We start from the raw sequence: 15,645 nt of genomic DNA, 5'->3' as shown, positions 1-15,645 counted from the left end.
TGTCTTGTTTTAAGGATACTTCACTTGAAAACAACACAGTGCATTGTTTATGTGATTATGCCTTAAAATTTGGTCAAAATATGGGCAACAATGTTGCTGTCTAGTTATTACATTACTGTGTAATGTATTTTTATGAATGCAGAGCACGAGTTTGCCAAGTTCTATGAAAGCAAGCCTGGAAAGCCACCCGTAGAAATGTATATCTCGATGGTAAGACTCAATTTCAGTTAACCACACTGAAACATCACACAATGGACACATCTCTGCAGAAGTGCCAGCTCTGTTTTAAAATGGTGGATTATTATTTCAGCCAGGAGAAATGAAACAGAACCAAGCACACGGTTGCCTCCAAATGAGATCATTAGTAACGGCAAATAATGACTGAGCTGGTTAGTCGAAGCCTATTTCCTTTCGAATAAATCAAGCTGCTGTGAGAGTTAAAATGCTGCCTTTGCCTGGGAGAACGACAGGCAGACCGCATGCAGATAAATCATCTGTTACAGAGGAACCACGTCCACACGTTTATAACACAATATGGTCCAATAAATTCAGCCACTGCTAAAGGGCAGGTGTAAGAATCGTTAAGCCCTTCAAGATTTGATTCGTTTTAGAGAGTCACAATGCAATTCCTAAATCATTCTCAGTGCATCTGTGAAAAGATTCAGCATATTAGCCATAATGAAATATATTTGATCTGGCACACTTAACCAAAAAAGGGTTTAACAAATAAACTAAATTACTGATAATTCATTTAAAATTTGTATGAATCTTTGTGGATGATGATCCAGAATCTTTTGAGAAGAATCAAAATGCATCAGTAAGGGGCTGTTTACACGACAAAGTTTTCAACTAAAAACGTAAAACGTTTCCGCAGTTCATTTACACAACATCCTTTTGGGTGCCTGAAAATGCAAACTTTTGAAAACAGGTTTCAAAGTGCAAAATTTTCAACAAAAATGAGAATTTCTGAAGACTATGACGCCATGCACATGCGTATTACATGTTCAGTCTGTTTCATCACCATCTAATGGCCTGGCATCAGAATACAGTGTTTTTAGTCGTTTTCGCGGATCCATTTGAATGGGGATCGTTTTGACAATGGTGTCATCTGTACGAAAAACTCAAAGGAAAAACTCAGTTTTAAGCATATCGTTGTTGTGTAAACGTACCCTTAATATTTTTCTCTCTCTCAGCTCTCCACACATGCCACTGGTGACCCTTTACATTGGCTGATTGAAATCACACCCCGCTCTTGATACTCCCACACTCTTGAGTATTATCAATTAATCAGCCTTGATCACATGCTCCGAGGTGGCTTTTTCAACAAGGCTGACCTTTCTAAAGCCAGGTGTGAGGGATAATGAAAGTGCGACACCATCGAGCCTGAGGGAGACCACCAAATGGAATCCATGTCACATCTGACTAAAGCTTTTCACTGTGGTGCAAAATAATTCATTTATGATTGGATGGATGATCACAATCGTAAGGGACTCTTCTGCAATTGTTCTCAGTTTCTTGTGCGATCCAATGAGGGAGAAAAATGCCTCTGAATAGAAGATGAACAATAAAGCAAAGAATGAACTCTCAAAATAGCCGCCATTTTGTGTGGGTTGCAAATGTGTTGCTATGTGACTGTTTGGGGTGTTTGCTTACTGGCTTAAAGGCCCGTTCACACCATGGACAGATATAACAATAACGACACAGAGGAACGATATTGTTGGAATCACTTTCAGAATTTTTCCAGCTGATGAACAATAAAAACATTGACCGTCAGTTGACAATCAGAATCCATCCGACTTTAACAAATTTCAACAAGTTAAGTGGCAGACGACAAAACTGAAGGGTGAAATTATAATGAACTTTGCTTGATATGGATGCTTATCTACCATTACCATTATAGTTTTCGTTCTTTTTTTAAGAAAAAAAATTCTTTCATCATTTACTCACCCACAAGTTAGGAAAGAAATACTATGGAAGCCAATGGCTACCATCAATCAAGAGTTTGGTTGGCAACATTCTTCCAAATATCTTAAGTGTTCAACAGAAGAATGTTGAGAACTCATACAGGTTTGGAACAACTTGAGGGTGAGTAAATAATGAGAGAATTTTAATTTTTGGGTCAACTAATCCTTTAAGCCCACCTCTGGCCCCTGTGTATATTGCTTACTGTAAATAATCTATGGGATTTCTTTGCCTGTTTTATCGTCTACCAAGAAAAAAAAATGCTTAATCACTTAAAAAAGTAAAAGCACATCACTCCCTCAACAAGCAACATGGTTTGAGGTCATGAATGCAGCATAAACGGTAAAGGACATATTACATTTACTACTTAGGATCAGTGGTGTGTTCAAATCTCAATCCCTCTGTATTAGTGTTACTATTGCTCATACGGAGGGTTAGAGATTTGACGGTTGTCTTAGCAAGCTAGTACAGCCAATTGCACTAAGACTAAGGTCATGGTTCTTCAGAAAGGTTATTTTTCTTTGCTTCGTTCATAGCACTTGCCGTGCAGCTCTGAGGTGAATGTTGGGTAATTTTTAAAAAGCAGGAAATGCCACAAGGGCAGTCTTGACATTTGAATTGTACTTAACGCACATAGGAGCTTTCATCTGCAATATGTAAGTGTAACTAAAAAGGGTTTCGGAGGGAGTGAGGGGGGGAGGGCGCTCCCCAATGGATACTCTTTATTTCCTCGTCTCTGTCGTTCATTGTTTACTTCCTGAGAACGCTGTGTAGAATGAGACTTTTGGCATAAATGCCACAGTGCAGTCACATGATGATAGGCCCCTTCATCTGGGCTCGGCACTATTGTTCCTCAAATATCAGAGGAATTAGCACTTCAATGGGGAAATTAATTAACTGCTTAATTTCGACAACGGAAAAAAAAAATATATATATATCATCCCAACATAACAAATCCCTGGCTGTGACAGAGCTATACACACATACAAGCTCATTATGATCAACGCAATTGTATGTTATCTGTACCGCATTCACAGATTCAACACCAATCATCTGATGTGATAATCTGCAAACCGAAGCTGTTGAAGAGCAAATGAAGAGAGAACCACGCTAAAGGCTTTTACAGAAGCTATTTTAAATGCACTCCATTCATCAGGATATTAAAACTCATAATTCAATTGAATTATTAACTCTGCAGTTGGTATAGAAACTCAGCGCCAGTCTCTCTTTATTAGCGGCCTCCAGCCTTCTGCTCATTTACACTCTTCAAATCATCAAGTTGGTTTCATCTGGTTTTGAAAAAATAATGCTAGTTCAATGTTCCTTCATCTCACATTAAATTCTAGCTCGCTGCCATTTCCCTAAGGTCAATGACGTAATCCACCACAGCTTGTGAGGGAATCACTGCCACAACCAAAGATTTTACTAGGTTTATAGATGCACCAACATTAAAATTCTGGACGTTACCAATAAGCTGATAATTATTTTATCTTATGGTCACTAACCAATCAATGGTTGATATTAAAATCCCATGCTAAATAAATTTTAAATAAACACTAAAAACTAAAATCAGTAATTTTGAAATGCTACACATGTATTTACGCATCACAAGATCATAATGTACAGTATGAATGCATTTTGAGATTTGCTAAAAATGGCATTTAAAAGTGTTATTGAATTATTGTTTTTAAAAATAAATTTAAAGTAAGCATAAGATAAAGTCTAAGTGTAAAAATTGGGGAAATTAGCTAAATTAAATATCCATTATTGTTCTATATTTATATCCAATGTTGTTGGATACCAATTAAAAAAAAAATTGGCCGATAATCTTCCACATTGGATATGGTACAAAAATATTTTGCATCCCTAAATAAGTTTTGAATTGGATGATTATGATCACATTCACAGATGAGCACTGTTGAAGGTAACCTATTACAAGTAACTTACATAATCAGATTACTTTTTTCAAATAACTAGCAAAGTAACGCATTACTTTACTCATCTCACTTGCACGAAAACATCCAATATTCCTCAAAATGAATAAAAACAGTAAAATGCAATCTTAGAATTTTACACAAAACTTTTATAATTAACTATATTAAATTACACAAATATATTTTATGTATTTAATCTCACTTTACTAACCAGTGTCTTTGCTGCTGACATTCAATTATCTAATTCAACCATACTAATAAGCAAATATTACTTTAGATTAGATTTAGAAATAAGAGTGTTGAACTTCCTTCTCCTGTATCCTATTGTTCTTTAATCCAGAATGGCAGAACAGCTGAAAGGTTTGTTTGAGCTGTGCCCTCTACTGTTCAGACGTAAATATGCATTTACTTCAGCCTGAGGCTTATTCATTTCACTTTTGGTGTGAAAAGGCCTTAACATTTGCCAAAAATAGAACTCTTTTTGATGTTATTAAAAAAAAAACCCAAGCAAGTTCAGCCTAGGTGAGAAAAAGTAACGCAAAAGTAATGTAACACATTACTTTTCATAAAAAGTAACAAAGTAACACAGTTAGTTACTTTTTTGGGGGAGTAACGCAATATTGTAATCCATTACTTTTAAAAGTAACTTTCCCCAACACTGCAGGTGAGCTTGTCTTGATATGAGAGAGTCGATGGCTGTGCCCCAATTCAAAGGCCGCATCCTTCGAAGTACTCAGACTGCGAAGGCCGCGAAGGTCGGACTGAGCGTTGTTAAATGGGATGGTCAAGCCTACGGAGGACTGTACTTGTCGCCTAACAACTGTGACAGCTGCCGTTGATAAGTGACAATAACGTTTGTACTGGACTGTTTTGAAAGTTATATTAAACCAGTGTTCACAAACTGTCTAAATCTGTTTCCTATGGTCCATTTCTGTACATGATAAAGAGTATAAACTATACATAATTGCATTTTAGAAAGATATAGCTAAGTCAACATTTAATTTTATTTTTTTACATTTATATCATTAGATATTTGAGTAAGTTGTAATTCAGCAATTTCTCTAAAAAAAAATCCTGTTGGCGCACAATGAAATCGGGGGTAGGCAAGGCAGTGAACATCTGTTGAATCCTTAATTTCACGGGATACGAAGGACCCATTTGGAGGCTGCATTTAAAGGAGTCTTCAAAATGGGACAGCCTTCGTCGCGGTGACTCAATCGGCCTTTGAATGATGCAGCCTCTGAATTGGGACACCGCATATATCTCTCATCTGCACTCTAATTTTTCCTTTCACCTGTTATATGTTACCTCGTCTGTGGTCTTTTAAGTTATTTCCTGTTTGATGCCCCATTTTGTAGTCATATTGTATATTGTTCTTTAATTTTTCCCAGGTGTGTCTTGGTCTCTAATTATCCCCTTGTATATTTAAACCCCAGTGTTTCCTGTGTTTATTTTCAGGCCTTGTCCATGTATGGAGGTATCCTCCAATTCTGTTCCTTTGTTTTTTGAGTTTATTTTGTATCTTTATCTTGATTTATTAAACACACTGCATTTGGATCCAGCTCTCATCCGCCACCTCGGGACTACAAACTGACTATGAAATGGGGCACCAAAAAGGAAATAACCTAAAAGTCCACACACAAGATAGGTAACATATAACATCATCAAACCAACAGTTGTCATTATAGGAAACAAATCACATACACTATCATTAAAAAGTTTGGGGCAAGTAAGATGTTTTTTTAAAGCATGCATTAAATTGATCAAAAGTGACAGTAAAGACGTTTAGATACAAAAGATTTCTATTTCAAATAAAAATTCTGTTCTTTAAAAATTCTCTGTTCTCTATACATCAAAGAATCCTGAAAAATATGGATTTGGTAATAGTAGACTCCTTATTAGTTGCTGATGCAGTAATCATTATGAATGGTTTATTTCTTCATGAGTCATCCATTAACTCATGATTATCTGTGCATGAGTTCATACATATTAGTGCACCCGTATTGCAAAGTGTTACAGAAATGTTTCTTGAGCAGCAAATCAGCATATTAGACTGATCTCTAAAGGATCATGTGACACTGAAGACTGGAGTAATGATGCTGGAAATTCAGCTTTGACAACACAGGAATGAACAAATAAATGAAAAATTTAAATTAAAACTGTAATATTATTTAACAATATTACAGTTTTTACTGTGTTTTTGATCAAATAAATGCAGCCTTGATGAGCATAAGAGACTTCTTTCAAAAACTTTTCTAAAATGTACTAACCCCAGACATTTGAACGGTACTGTATCTTGAATGGACTCAATCTACCTCTAGCCCCTGCTCCTTCATTATGAAACATTATATCTGGCCTTGTAGTTCAGTCTTTCATTTGGTTGAGAACTTATTAAATTGGCCTAAAAAAAAACAAAAACCTCTCTTCACCTGTTGCATTAACCACAAGCAGGCTTAATGACACACTGAAGCAATAGTGAAAAGCTAATTGGTTTGAAAGGGTACTCTGATAATGACTGGTTATTTCTACTGCAGGCTAATTGAATTTCTACTTCCTTTGATCTTTTTGACCACTTTTTGGATAGAACCAAATGACATAAGGTCAGTGGAATATTTATTTTGACTGGTCTGAACTAACGAGAAGAGCCTGTATGCCGTCAGCATGATAAAAAACAGCACCAAATCTGAGTAATGCACATTAGTAGGTTCACTGATTAAAACTACAATAAATTGTATCAATTCAGTTGCAACTTTCATATTGAATACATTTTTGAGAAGGCTCAGCATCTCTTGCCTCCTCTAACGGGCTGTCAGTGGCTGTATATGCATGAATGGGAAGTGTGCATTAGCACTGTGAAAGCAGGCGATGCTCAGTAGCACCTGCCAAAGCAGCTACGACAACAGCAAGCAAACAACGTTCAGCTAGCAAATCCAAGTGTGTCACTAGAACAAACAGATTCTCTGTGTCATTCCACGGATGGCCTTCCTCTCTGATGAATGCACCACATTAAATGGCCCCCTGAGGGAATGGGAATTACAGGTACCTTGCATCTGCATGCTGGCCTGGGCGTGCTTCTGAAACTAGCTTGTTAAACTGTGTCTACAACACATGGGCAAAAACAAAAGAGGGAGAGGACCAACAGAAAGCCATAATTCCCACGTCTGGTCGATAGTTCTGTCTCAGCTGCATCAATGACTGGCCATGTGACATTAGCTGCAGGGTAATAGAAATGATCTAGTGAAATGCATCACCCCTCAACTTACCTGCCACATTCAGGTAGATGGATGGGCTTGTCTTGTTTTCTCCATTCTTCTCATTAACAGCTTGGACGTAGTACCTCCCGGCGTCCGCCGCAGCGGTGGCAAGCACCACTAGCTGGTTCTCCAATGTTATGGCTCTGTGGAGAGTAACAAAGCGAATGAAATACAGCTATGTTAAACCATTATTGACAATTAGTCTGGTACACTAACAAATTCCACTATCGCAATAGAGTGACAGCATTATAATTAGTGCTTAACTGATGTATATTGGGTTACATAAAACTAGCTTTGCCATGAACTCATTGCGCCATGGGTTTGACTGGGACACGTCTGGCGTGGAGGAATTTCATGGAGCCCTGAGCGATTTCAATGTACCTGATCCCTCATTCTGACACAAGCTGAGAATCAATGAGTGGTAAGGGTCATTACAGACAGAAATACCGCTGTTGGTGATAATAAACCTCCAGGCTAGTATCTAAGTGAGGAAGCTGTTTGTTGAGACCCAGACTTGGGAAACACTGGAAAAAGTGAAAAGGAACAGTTCACTGAAAAAGGACACAAAGGAGCATAGAAGTCTCATAACGGTATTATAAAAATAGTTCAAATGACGTATCACAAAAAATAAAATAAAAAATAAAAATGTTTCTGGAGCACCATCATTTAAGAATGATTTCTGAAGGGTCATCCCAGGAGAAAACACATATTCTTTTCATTTGAACCAACCTCTTTTTAAAGAACCAATCATTTGATCCATTTCACAAAAACAGGAATATTTGTTCAATAAACAAATCAGACTGATTCGATTCTCAAGTTCGTCACAGTGGTAAAGATCTCACTGGAGAGGAAATGTTTTAATAAATTACATTAATTTTGGTCTTTTACGATACTTTGATGGCTTCTTGCCCTCCTTGCCTCAGTAATTGTATGGAAAAACAACTAGCATTTTCTTTTAAATATAGTGTTCAACAAAAAAAGAAAGAAAGTCATACAGGCTGAGAATATCATGAGGGTGAGTAAATGGTGGCAAAATGTTCATTTTTGAGTGAAGTATACCTTTAAGAAGGGTTTATCTGATTCAGGCGGTTGTGGACTGATATCAGAGCTGCTGCTATTGCGCTAATGATTAATTAGAACTCGTCACACTTCATCCATCAATTCAAAGTTTGCAGGAAAGACACTTAGTGGCAGATGTGTATCACTGTCAATTAATTCAGGTGCCAGTTTCTCTGTGCCTCTTTAAGGCAAAATTACCATCTCAAACTGGTGCTGAGCCATGGAGAACATGGCGCTTTGATAATCCAGGAATCCACGTAGGCAGGATGGAATTGTTTTCTTTTTATTTCCGCAGATGAAAGCAGGCATGGATTGCATATCTCCAGCCCTGACTCCTACTCATCATGCATAGTCTTTCCCCTCCCTAGTTTTTTGATTAATTGATGACATCCTCAATTACACATCACTGCTGTCTAAGAGATTTTCTGTTCAGGCGTGACCACCGCGAAGAAGCCCTTGAGATGCTGAGCACGACTCGGGGATGCTTTGAAACTTATGATTAGTTTTTCAGCTCCGCGGGACCTGTAGCGTCTTCCTACACGCCGTGAGTACAAGCGCCACAGTCATTACCTATTTCCAAGACAGATTCCTACAAAAGATCTTCAAGTCTCAGAGACGTTTGCAAGTAGACAAATAAATTAATAATTAAATACAGCAGAAGTAGGAACAAGAGAGCTGTCTTTGCTTCCGTGGCGAACAATATTGACGTGTAATTAGAATGAGCTTTGTTTCAGCTTGATTCTATTTTTGCTGTTTCATGATTAAGTGCAGATTAGCATAAAGAGATCCATCAAAAGTCCACGGATGCTTGGGTGGGGAGGGGGTTCGCGAGGGATGGAGATTGGCGGCCGCTGATGAGGATGCATTACATCGCTGTCTGCACCCTGACACCTGGCTGCGGATCCGGGCTGGGCTGCATCTGGGAAATAAAGGCACCCTTCACAGATGTCAGTGGCGGCTTTAAAAGGTCAGAGCGGCCCGCCTTGATGGACTTTTAATTATTAAATATGCATAGACTGAAATGGCTTGGCAAGCATCTGAGGCTCCAAACTGATGTGTACATAAACAGCTCACCTTCATGATGATTTAAGGGCCTACTAGCAGCAAGTGTGATCCTGCGTAATGCTGCCAGAGGAGGTTTGTAAAATGCGAGAGAGCGGGGGCTGAGCGCTTACCTGGGTTATGCTGCGAGCGGAATCGATGCGACCTGTGTATAAAGTGATTTTATGATCAGTCCTGCTAGTTTGGATTCCATTACAATTGTCTAGATGAATGGCCCTTGCTCGTGGTTTGGTAAACAAAGCACAGCAGGAAAGATAATGGGAATGCTTGTTTCTGATCCCTGAGGACTCTTTGATATCAGCCCACAACATATTAAGATGCAGGTTGGGAGCCATGTGAAATGTTAATCCACTTAGAAAAGGTGCCGGGAGCCACAGGTAATCTAAATATTCAAAAAGGACGACCATTTCGATTTGTTGGGAAAAGGCTGCACGACTGCCAGGCTAAAAAGCAACCATTTAACCGGCCAGCCATTTCCAACACAAAACAATCAAATCTAAAGATCAATTTGCTGAAATACGCTCTGAAAATCACTTTTTATCATCTCTGTTTTGAAAACTGAAGGGAAAATGGCTTTTCGGGGGGATGGGGGGAGTCATTGGCATAATTGAAGACGAATTACTCTCTGAAGAGTTTTTTCATATTGTTTACCTGCCATGTCAGTGGAACGTGGCTGCGCACACATTCGCTAGCATCTGAAATGTTAAGCAATGTGCGCATGCCGGTAAGGGTCCAGAACCCAATTCTCTCGGGCACTGGACAGACAACTAGAGAGATATTACCATTAATCAACATGGCAAGAACAGGCTTTCAGAAAGATGGTTTAGAGAATATTTGTTTTCATTTACTGCCATAAATTACGCCCTCAAAATAGGCTTACCAGCCTGAGATGTATGACAAAGTAATTAAAATGTCAGCAACTCATATTGTGCTCCCAGTTCCTGGGAGCCCAGCTGTGTGGATCTGACGTTACGTTTTGATTTATGATGCTCTCAGGCCTCGAAAACTTTCTCCCACCCACATCTGAGGACAGAAAAGCTTACTGCATTGACGCCAAGGGAGCAAGCAGAGAGACAGAAGCATCGCTGCCCTGAGGCATTGTGACCCGGAATTATGTTGGAATCATGGAATACGTTGTCTGTGTGGTGTTTGCCTCTAAGTGATGCAAAAGAAGAGATCAAAGTCTATCTGAAAGTAAAAAATGAAGCGAAACTATCGTGCCAGGAAATATGCTGTGGGTCTGGGTAAAAAGACAAGTACAAGTGTCTGTTTATGTGAGACTATAAACAGTAAAATAACTTAGGAAAGTAGCTTCAGGGTCATATAGGAGGCCATAGAGAGTGACACTGTCTGCTTTTCCCATTCAGCCCCCGGATCAAATAAATAAATGTTCAAAGTGAATGAAATCAGGTCATGGCAATTTTCTTGTTTCAGGCTCAAATGCCTAAGGTGGTCTGCAGACATGAGTCAAGCCTTTCCCCGCATCATGCTGTGAATGGAGACACGGGTGTCTCAGAAAAGCATACAAAGTACAGATAAAGCACAGCCTCTCTGGAAGCTGCTGAACCAGAAGCCCAGACCTCCCTGTGTGTTCTCTATGGACTTTAACCCAAACTATAAGAGAGAACATCCCCAAATCTCAGTGTCCCTTTAACCAGACCCCTCACAGCTCAACAGAACAGAAAAGACTTTCTGTCCCTGCCCTCCCGGGGCTGAAGGCTACGTTTTTTTTCCTTCTACTGGCCCGGTTGGGCCAGTGGTTAAAATTTTTACTTGCCCCGCCAAAATGTTCACGAGCCCCACAACAACAAAAAAAGTAATAAATAAAATAATTGTTTTCATTTGTTTTGGCCCATGCAACCTTGTATTTGTAATAAATTAGGTTATGACACCAAAATTTAGATACCAATGAAATCAGTGTTATTCAGGTGGGTGCTTTTTCAGGTATAGAAATTGAACAATGTACATCAAATATAAAATAAGACTGCATTAAAGTTACAAAAGTAATCCAGTCAAGAGCTGTGAGTCATTTATTTGTCTTTTGATGTTTGATTAAGATCACAGACAGCTGCATTAATATTAGGCTGCTATCACTTTAAGACTATATATACAGATATACATGCATTTTCTTTCTCAATTGTTTACATGCACTTAAGACATAACCAAATATGTTTACTAGGATACTCTCCAAGAAGGGTGTTTTGATCTAATGTGCTGTCTGTGTGCGCACTTCGGATGTGTGTTCACACAAAAATTCTCACAGCACATGAGTACTGAAATTAGTTCTCTTTCACATCTATTTGTGCTTTAAATGTGCTGTATGTCACTTTTTCCCTCTACTAAAGCATAAAAATACCATAATATGTTTGCATATATTGAGGAAACATGATAAGTTCACATACTCGTTTCTCTGAAAAACACTTCTATAGCCAGTTATTTTACTTTGAGATGTGTGTTTCCAGGCTAGAATGTTTGTTTTTGTTTTGGCCTGTGATACTGCAGACCAAATACTGCAGATACTGCAGTGTGAGTGCCGTTCAGTCTGAGGAGCAGGTGGCAGGAGAAATGACGATCTCCTTTTGAATTGGACTGCAGTACCTATTTCGACCACTAGTTTACATTCTTACAGACTGCACCTTTAATGTTTAAATTGACAAAGCTTAAAAACAAGTGCAAATGATAAACATTCATGACGATGCAGCACTGGTCCAATCGAGACCGTGGCAGTTTCGTCAACTGTCCCAAGCATCTTTCACGCTGGCCACGGGCAGTCCTTATTGTCGAGGCCTGATTGTGCTGCTTACCAACTCTTACAGAAATAGTTCAGTGTGAAAATATAAATAGGCAATGAACAAGATTAGAATAGAGACGTGAGGAGAAGACAAGTTTAAACGATACAAGGTGTGAGAAAAGGGAGACAAGATGAGATGAAAAAATGAGGAAACAAGCAAAAACATAAAGAGAAAAATAGAGAAAAAAGGAGGTGGGGAGAAGATTGGGATGAAGGAGAGGAGAGGAGAGGAAAAGGTGATAAGTAATATCGAGGAGACGTGAAGACAAGACGGGAAAAGAAAACAGAGTGGTCAAAACAAGAGGAGATGAGAAGAGGAAATGAGAAGAGACAGGAAGAAATGAGAAGAGAAGAGATGAGGCATGATGGAGGGGATGAGATAGATGAGATGAGACCGAGATGAGAAGACAAGAGATGAGACATGAAGAGACAACACCAGAAGCCCATTGATTGTCTGTTCTCCTCTCTCTCCTGCATTGTTATGTATCACAGCACACTGAGGCTCTTTCGTACAAACACGGTGGAGCTGCGCTGGAGCTCAGATGATCAATGCTGTGAATGCAATGACAGCAGAAAATCTCTCTGCAAGAAAATATCCAGGCCACAGTTCTAGAGTCTGCTTTCTTAATATCCATTAAAAGTAGCAGTCCTCTGCAGTCTCCTCCCTGTGATGAATGCGCTGGCCATTTTAGGCTGAGATGTACAAGTGAAGATAAGCCTGCTGCCCTCATCCGTCCCTCAGCCCAGTTCAACCCCATGACCACGAGAACCATGACTAATTCCCTTTCAGAACCCAAACTCAACCGTCCCTGCTGGTCCAGTGCACTAGAGTTGGGCGAAATTTAGAATTGTCAAATGCGCTCTATTTCAGTTCTTGAGTTGGAATTTGAATGGAATTCTATCAATCAATTTATTTCTGAATGACACTCAAACCTGTAGTGTGTTATTGGCATTCATGACAATTAAACAAAATTTACGGTGAATCGAATCTGCACCAAAACCCTGCTGTTAAAGCAACACGAGTGTGGATTATATTGAGATATAGGTCATATTTCTGAACCAGCATGTGTAACAGAGACTGTTTAAGACGCAAAGCTTGAATGTTTTTGGCAGAAACACATTCACGCTTACAAAATCTGTCTTTAAGCGATGTTTTACATGAATGTGTTTTTGTTTCATGGTGGAAACTTATCTTGTTTGCTTCTCCAGACATCCCGGCTAGGCCAATTTTCCAACTTCAAGAATCTATCATAATGTCTGTCTAAAGTCAGGTGCACACTGTGCGATTTATAATAGTCCTTTACGATCGTTGCTTATCAGACTGTACAAACATGATCATCGATGTAAGCCATGTCACACTATAAGATCTTAGTTTTCATTAATATCAGACTGTACGACAGTCAAGACACGCTAAAAACAGACGCACGCAAGAAAACTTGTCCGGAGTTTTACATCATCAATCAATGACATGTTGAGTGACGGTGAGCTGCATTACATGCAGGATTGAAATGGTGGCTACAAAGAAATCTATAACGTTAATTTTGACCATGGCTTGTAAAATTTGATCGCAACTGTCATTAAATGGCTGTCGGTGAACATGACAAACTAACGATCAAAGATTTCAGATTTTAGCCTAGGATCAGAGGAATCTTTTAGGATTTGCAAAATTGGTCTCAGACGACTAATTTGTGGCCAAAATCGCACAGTGTGCGCCCGGCTTTAATAAAAGCAACCATTCCCACAGCTGCAAAAACAAAAAACAAAAAAAATTATTAAAATCTAACAAGCATGTGTTAGAAGAAGGCAGAACAATCTCCTTAATCTTAATCCACAGAGCGGGTAGGAGAGGTGGGGGTGTAGCAATGTAAGCAAGTATCATTTGGGAATTACCCATCTTCGAATATCTGGGCATTGTGTTAAAAGGTGCTCCACGCATATTACTTATAAGTGTAATTTATGATATTGCTTCTGTGAAAGTCAGGAAGAAGAGTGCCAGACAAAAAGCACCTTGGAGAAACTCAACAGCAGTACAAAATAGGAAAAGACAATGCAGAAAAGCTGAGCGCATGTGGCGCAATGTACAACTTACATTGTAACATCTATAAAGAAAACCGTCATGCTTGCAGTGTGGAACTAAAATGTGGAAATAAAATTCAAGTTCCAGGAAGGAAGAGGACAGGGTCGGCTTGTGGAGGCTGTGGGTATTTATTTATAAATTAACAAAACAACAAAACAAAGTTGCGCACACGGCGCTGCAGCAACAAAGTCCAAAGTCCAATATAAACAGTGATCACGTCCTCGCGCTTGCCGCACTCAGCATTCATCCAAAACTCTTTCTTCTTGGTTAGTCAGCACGCTCACCCACAGATGTGTCTCCCTCTTTGAATGAAGTTTCCCAGTTGCTTATATGCGGTCTCTCCACGCCAATCACTGAAACAAGACAACGTTTGTCATTTGCACTTAACGCCGCACCTGTCTCCTGATCCTCTCTCCTGTCACAGACTTCACTAGACCACGCCCCCCTTGCCACATAGGCAAAGCTAGAAAGACTTTCTTCTCAAATATTATAAACTATAAATAAGAAAAATAAATAACACATGCACTCTTTTTGCTAGAGAGTCTAACAAACCCCCCAAGCCAGATTCCCAGTGAAATGCTCTCAGACAGCAAATGCAGTGAGTTTGCTTCCTTCTTCTCTGAGATAATCAATAATATCAGAAAGGCGATCAGCATATCCTTGTGTGGCACTGAGGTAAGACAGATCAGACCACATCCTCAGAAAGTTACTATGTCTGATTTTGAAGAAATTAATGGTAAAATTTTGGAAGAAACAGTACAGCACCTTAAAACATCAACCTGCGCTCTTGACCCCCCCATCCCCCCCATTTGGTTCTGATTCTCTGCTTGCACCAAAGTCCATTTTACGATCTTGATCTTGTTACAAGCTCTAAGTGCTGTACATGCTAAGAAATAATTATTTTTTGGTGGCCATAAAAGATAGGCTTTTCTTAGAATAAACGAATAATCAAAAGAGTTTGTTCGAACTGATTAATTGATTGTAATATTAATTTAGCTACCTCAAGTTAATCCAATTAACTGACCCAAATATTAATAATTAATCATAACTGATAATTATGAGTTATTATTAATATTAAATGTGCTCCTACAGTAGTCACATTCAAATCCAGACTCAAAACACATCTGTTTAGCTGTGCATTTACTGAATGAGTACTGTGCCACTGTACATCCAACTGATTACACTGTATTTTATTTTGCATCCTCCTTTTTATTTTAAACTCCTAGATCTTCCAAACAAATGGGTTTTTGTGGTGCGGACTGATGAGGCAGTGAACCCGAGGTTACCCCGTGAGTCAGTCCTAGAGCTCCTCCTGTCCGATTTTAGGGAAAAATCTGTTCTATTGGAGACGTCTAATAGATTTTTTAGGCGCATCGAAAGAACATCACAGACACAGTACAATCCACATGGGAAAATCTCACAGTAAAACAAGCAGCTGTGCAAAATATGATACACCGGTGTTTTTCCAGATGAGAAGTTTATTTATGTATAATCTTATTACTCTTT

The 15,645-nt window shown here is 39.0% G+C and overlaps 1 protein-coding gene across 1 annotated transcript in view; it reads right to left on the bottom strand.

Annotated features, from left to right (window-relative positions):
- Positions 1-15,645, bottom strand: part of sdk1a (sidekick cell adhesion molecule 1a) — a 369,950-nt gene that overhangs the window by 146,348 nt on the left and 207,957 nt on the right. Inside the window, exon 5 of the mRNA XM_081363124.1 lies at positions 7,160-7,293. Coding sequence (XP_081219250.1) covers positions 7,160-7,293 — 134 coding nt within the window. The remainder of the gene's footprint in view (positions 1-7,159; positions 7,294-15,645) is intronic.

This window comes from Scardinius erythrophthalmus (assembly GCF_964197995.2).
Source record: "Scardinius erythrophthalmus genome assembly, chromosome: 1".
NCBI lineage: Eukaryota > Metazoa > Chordata > Actinopteri > Cypriniformes > Leuciscidae > Scardinius > Scardinius erythrophthalmus.
Note: the sequence above shows the minus strand (reverse complement) of the source record. Positions and strands in the feature narration are given on the sequence as shown.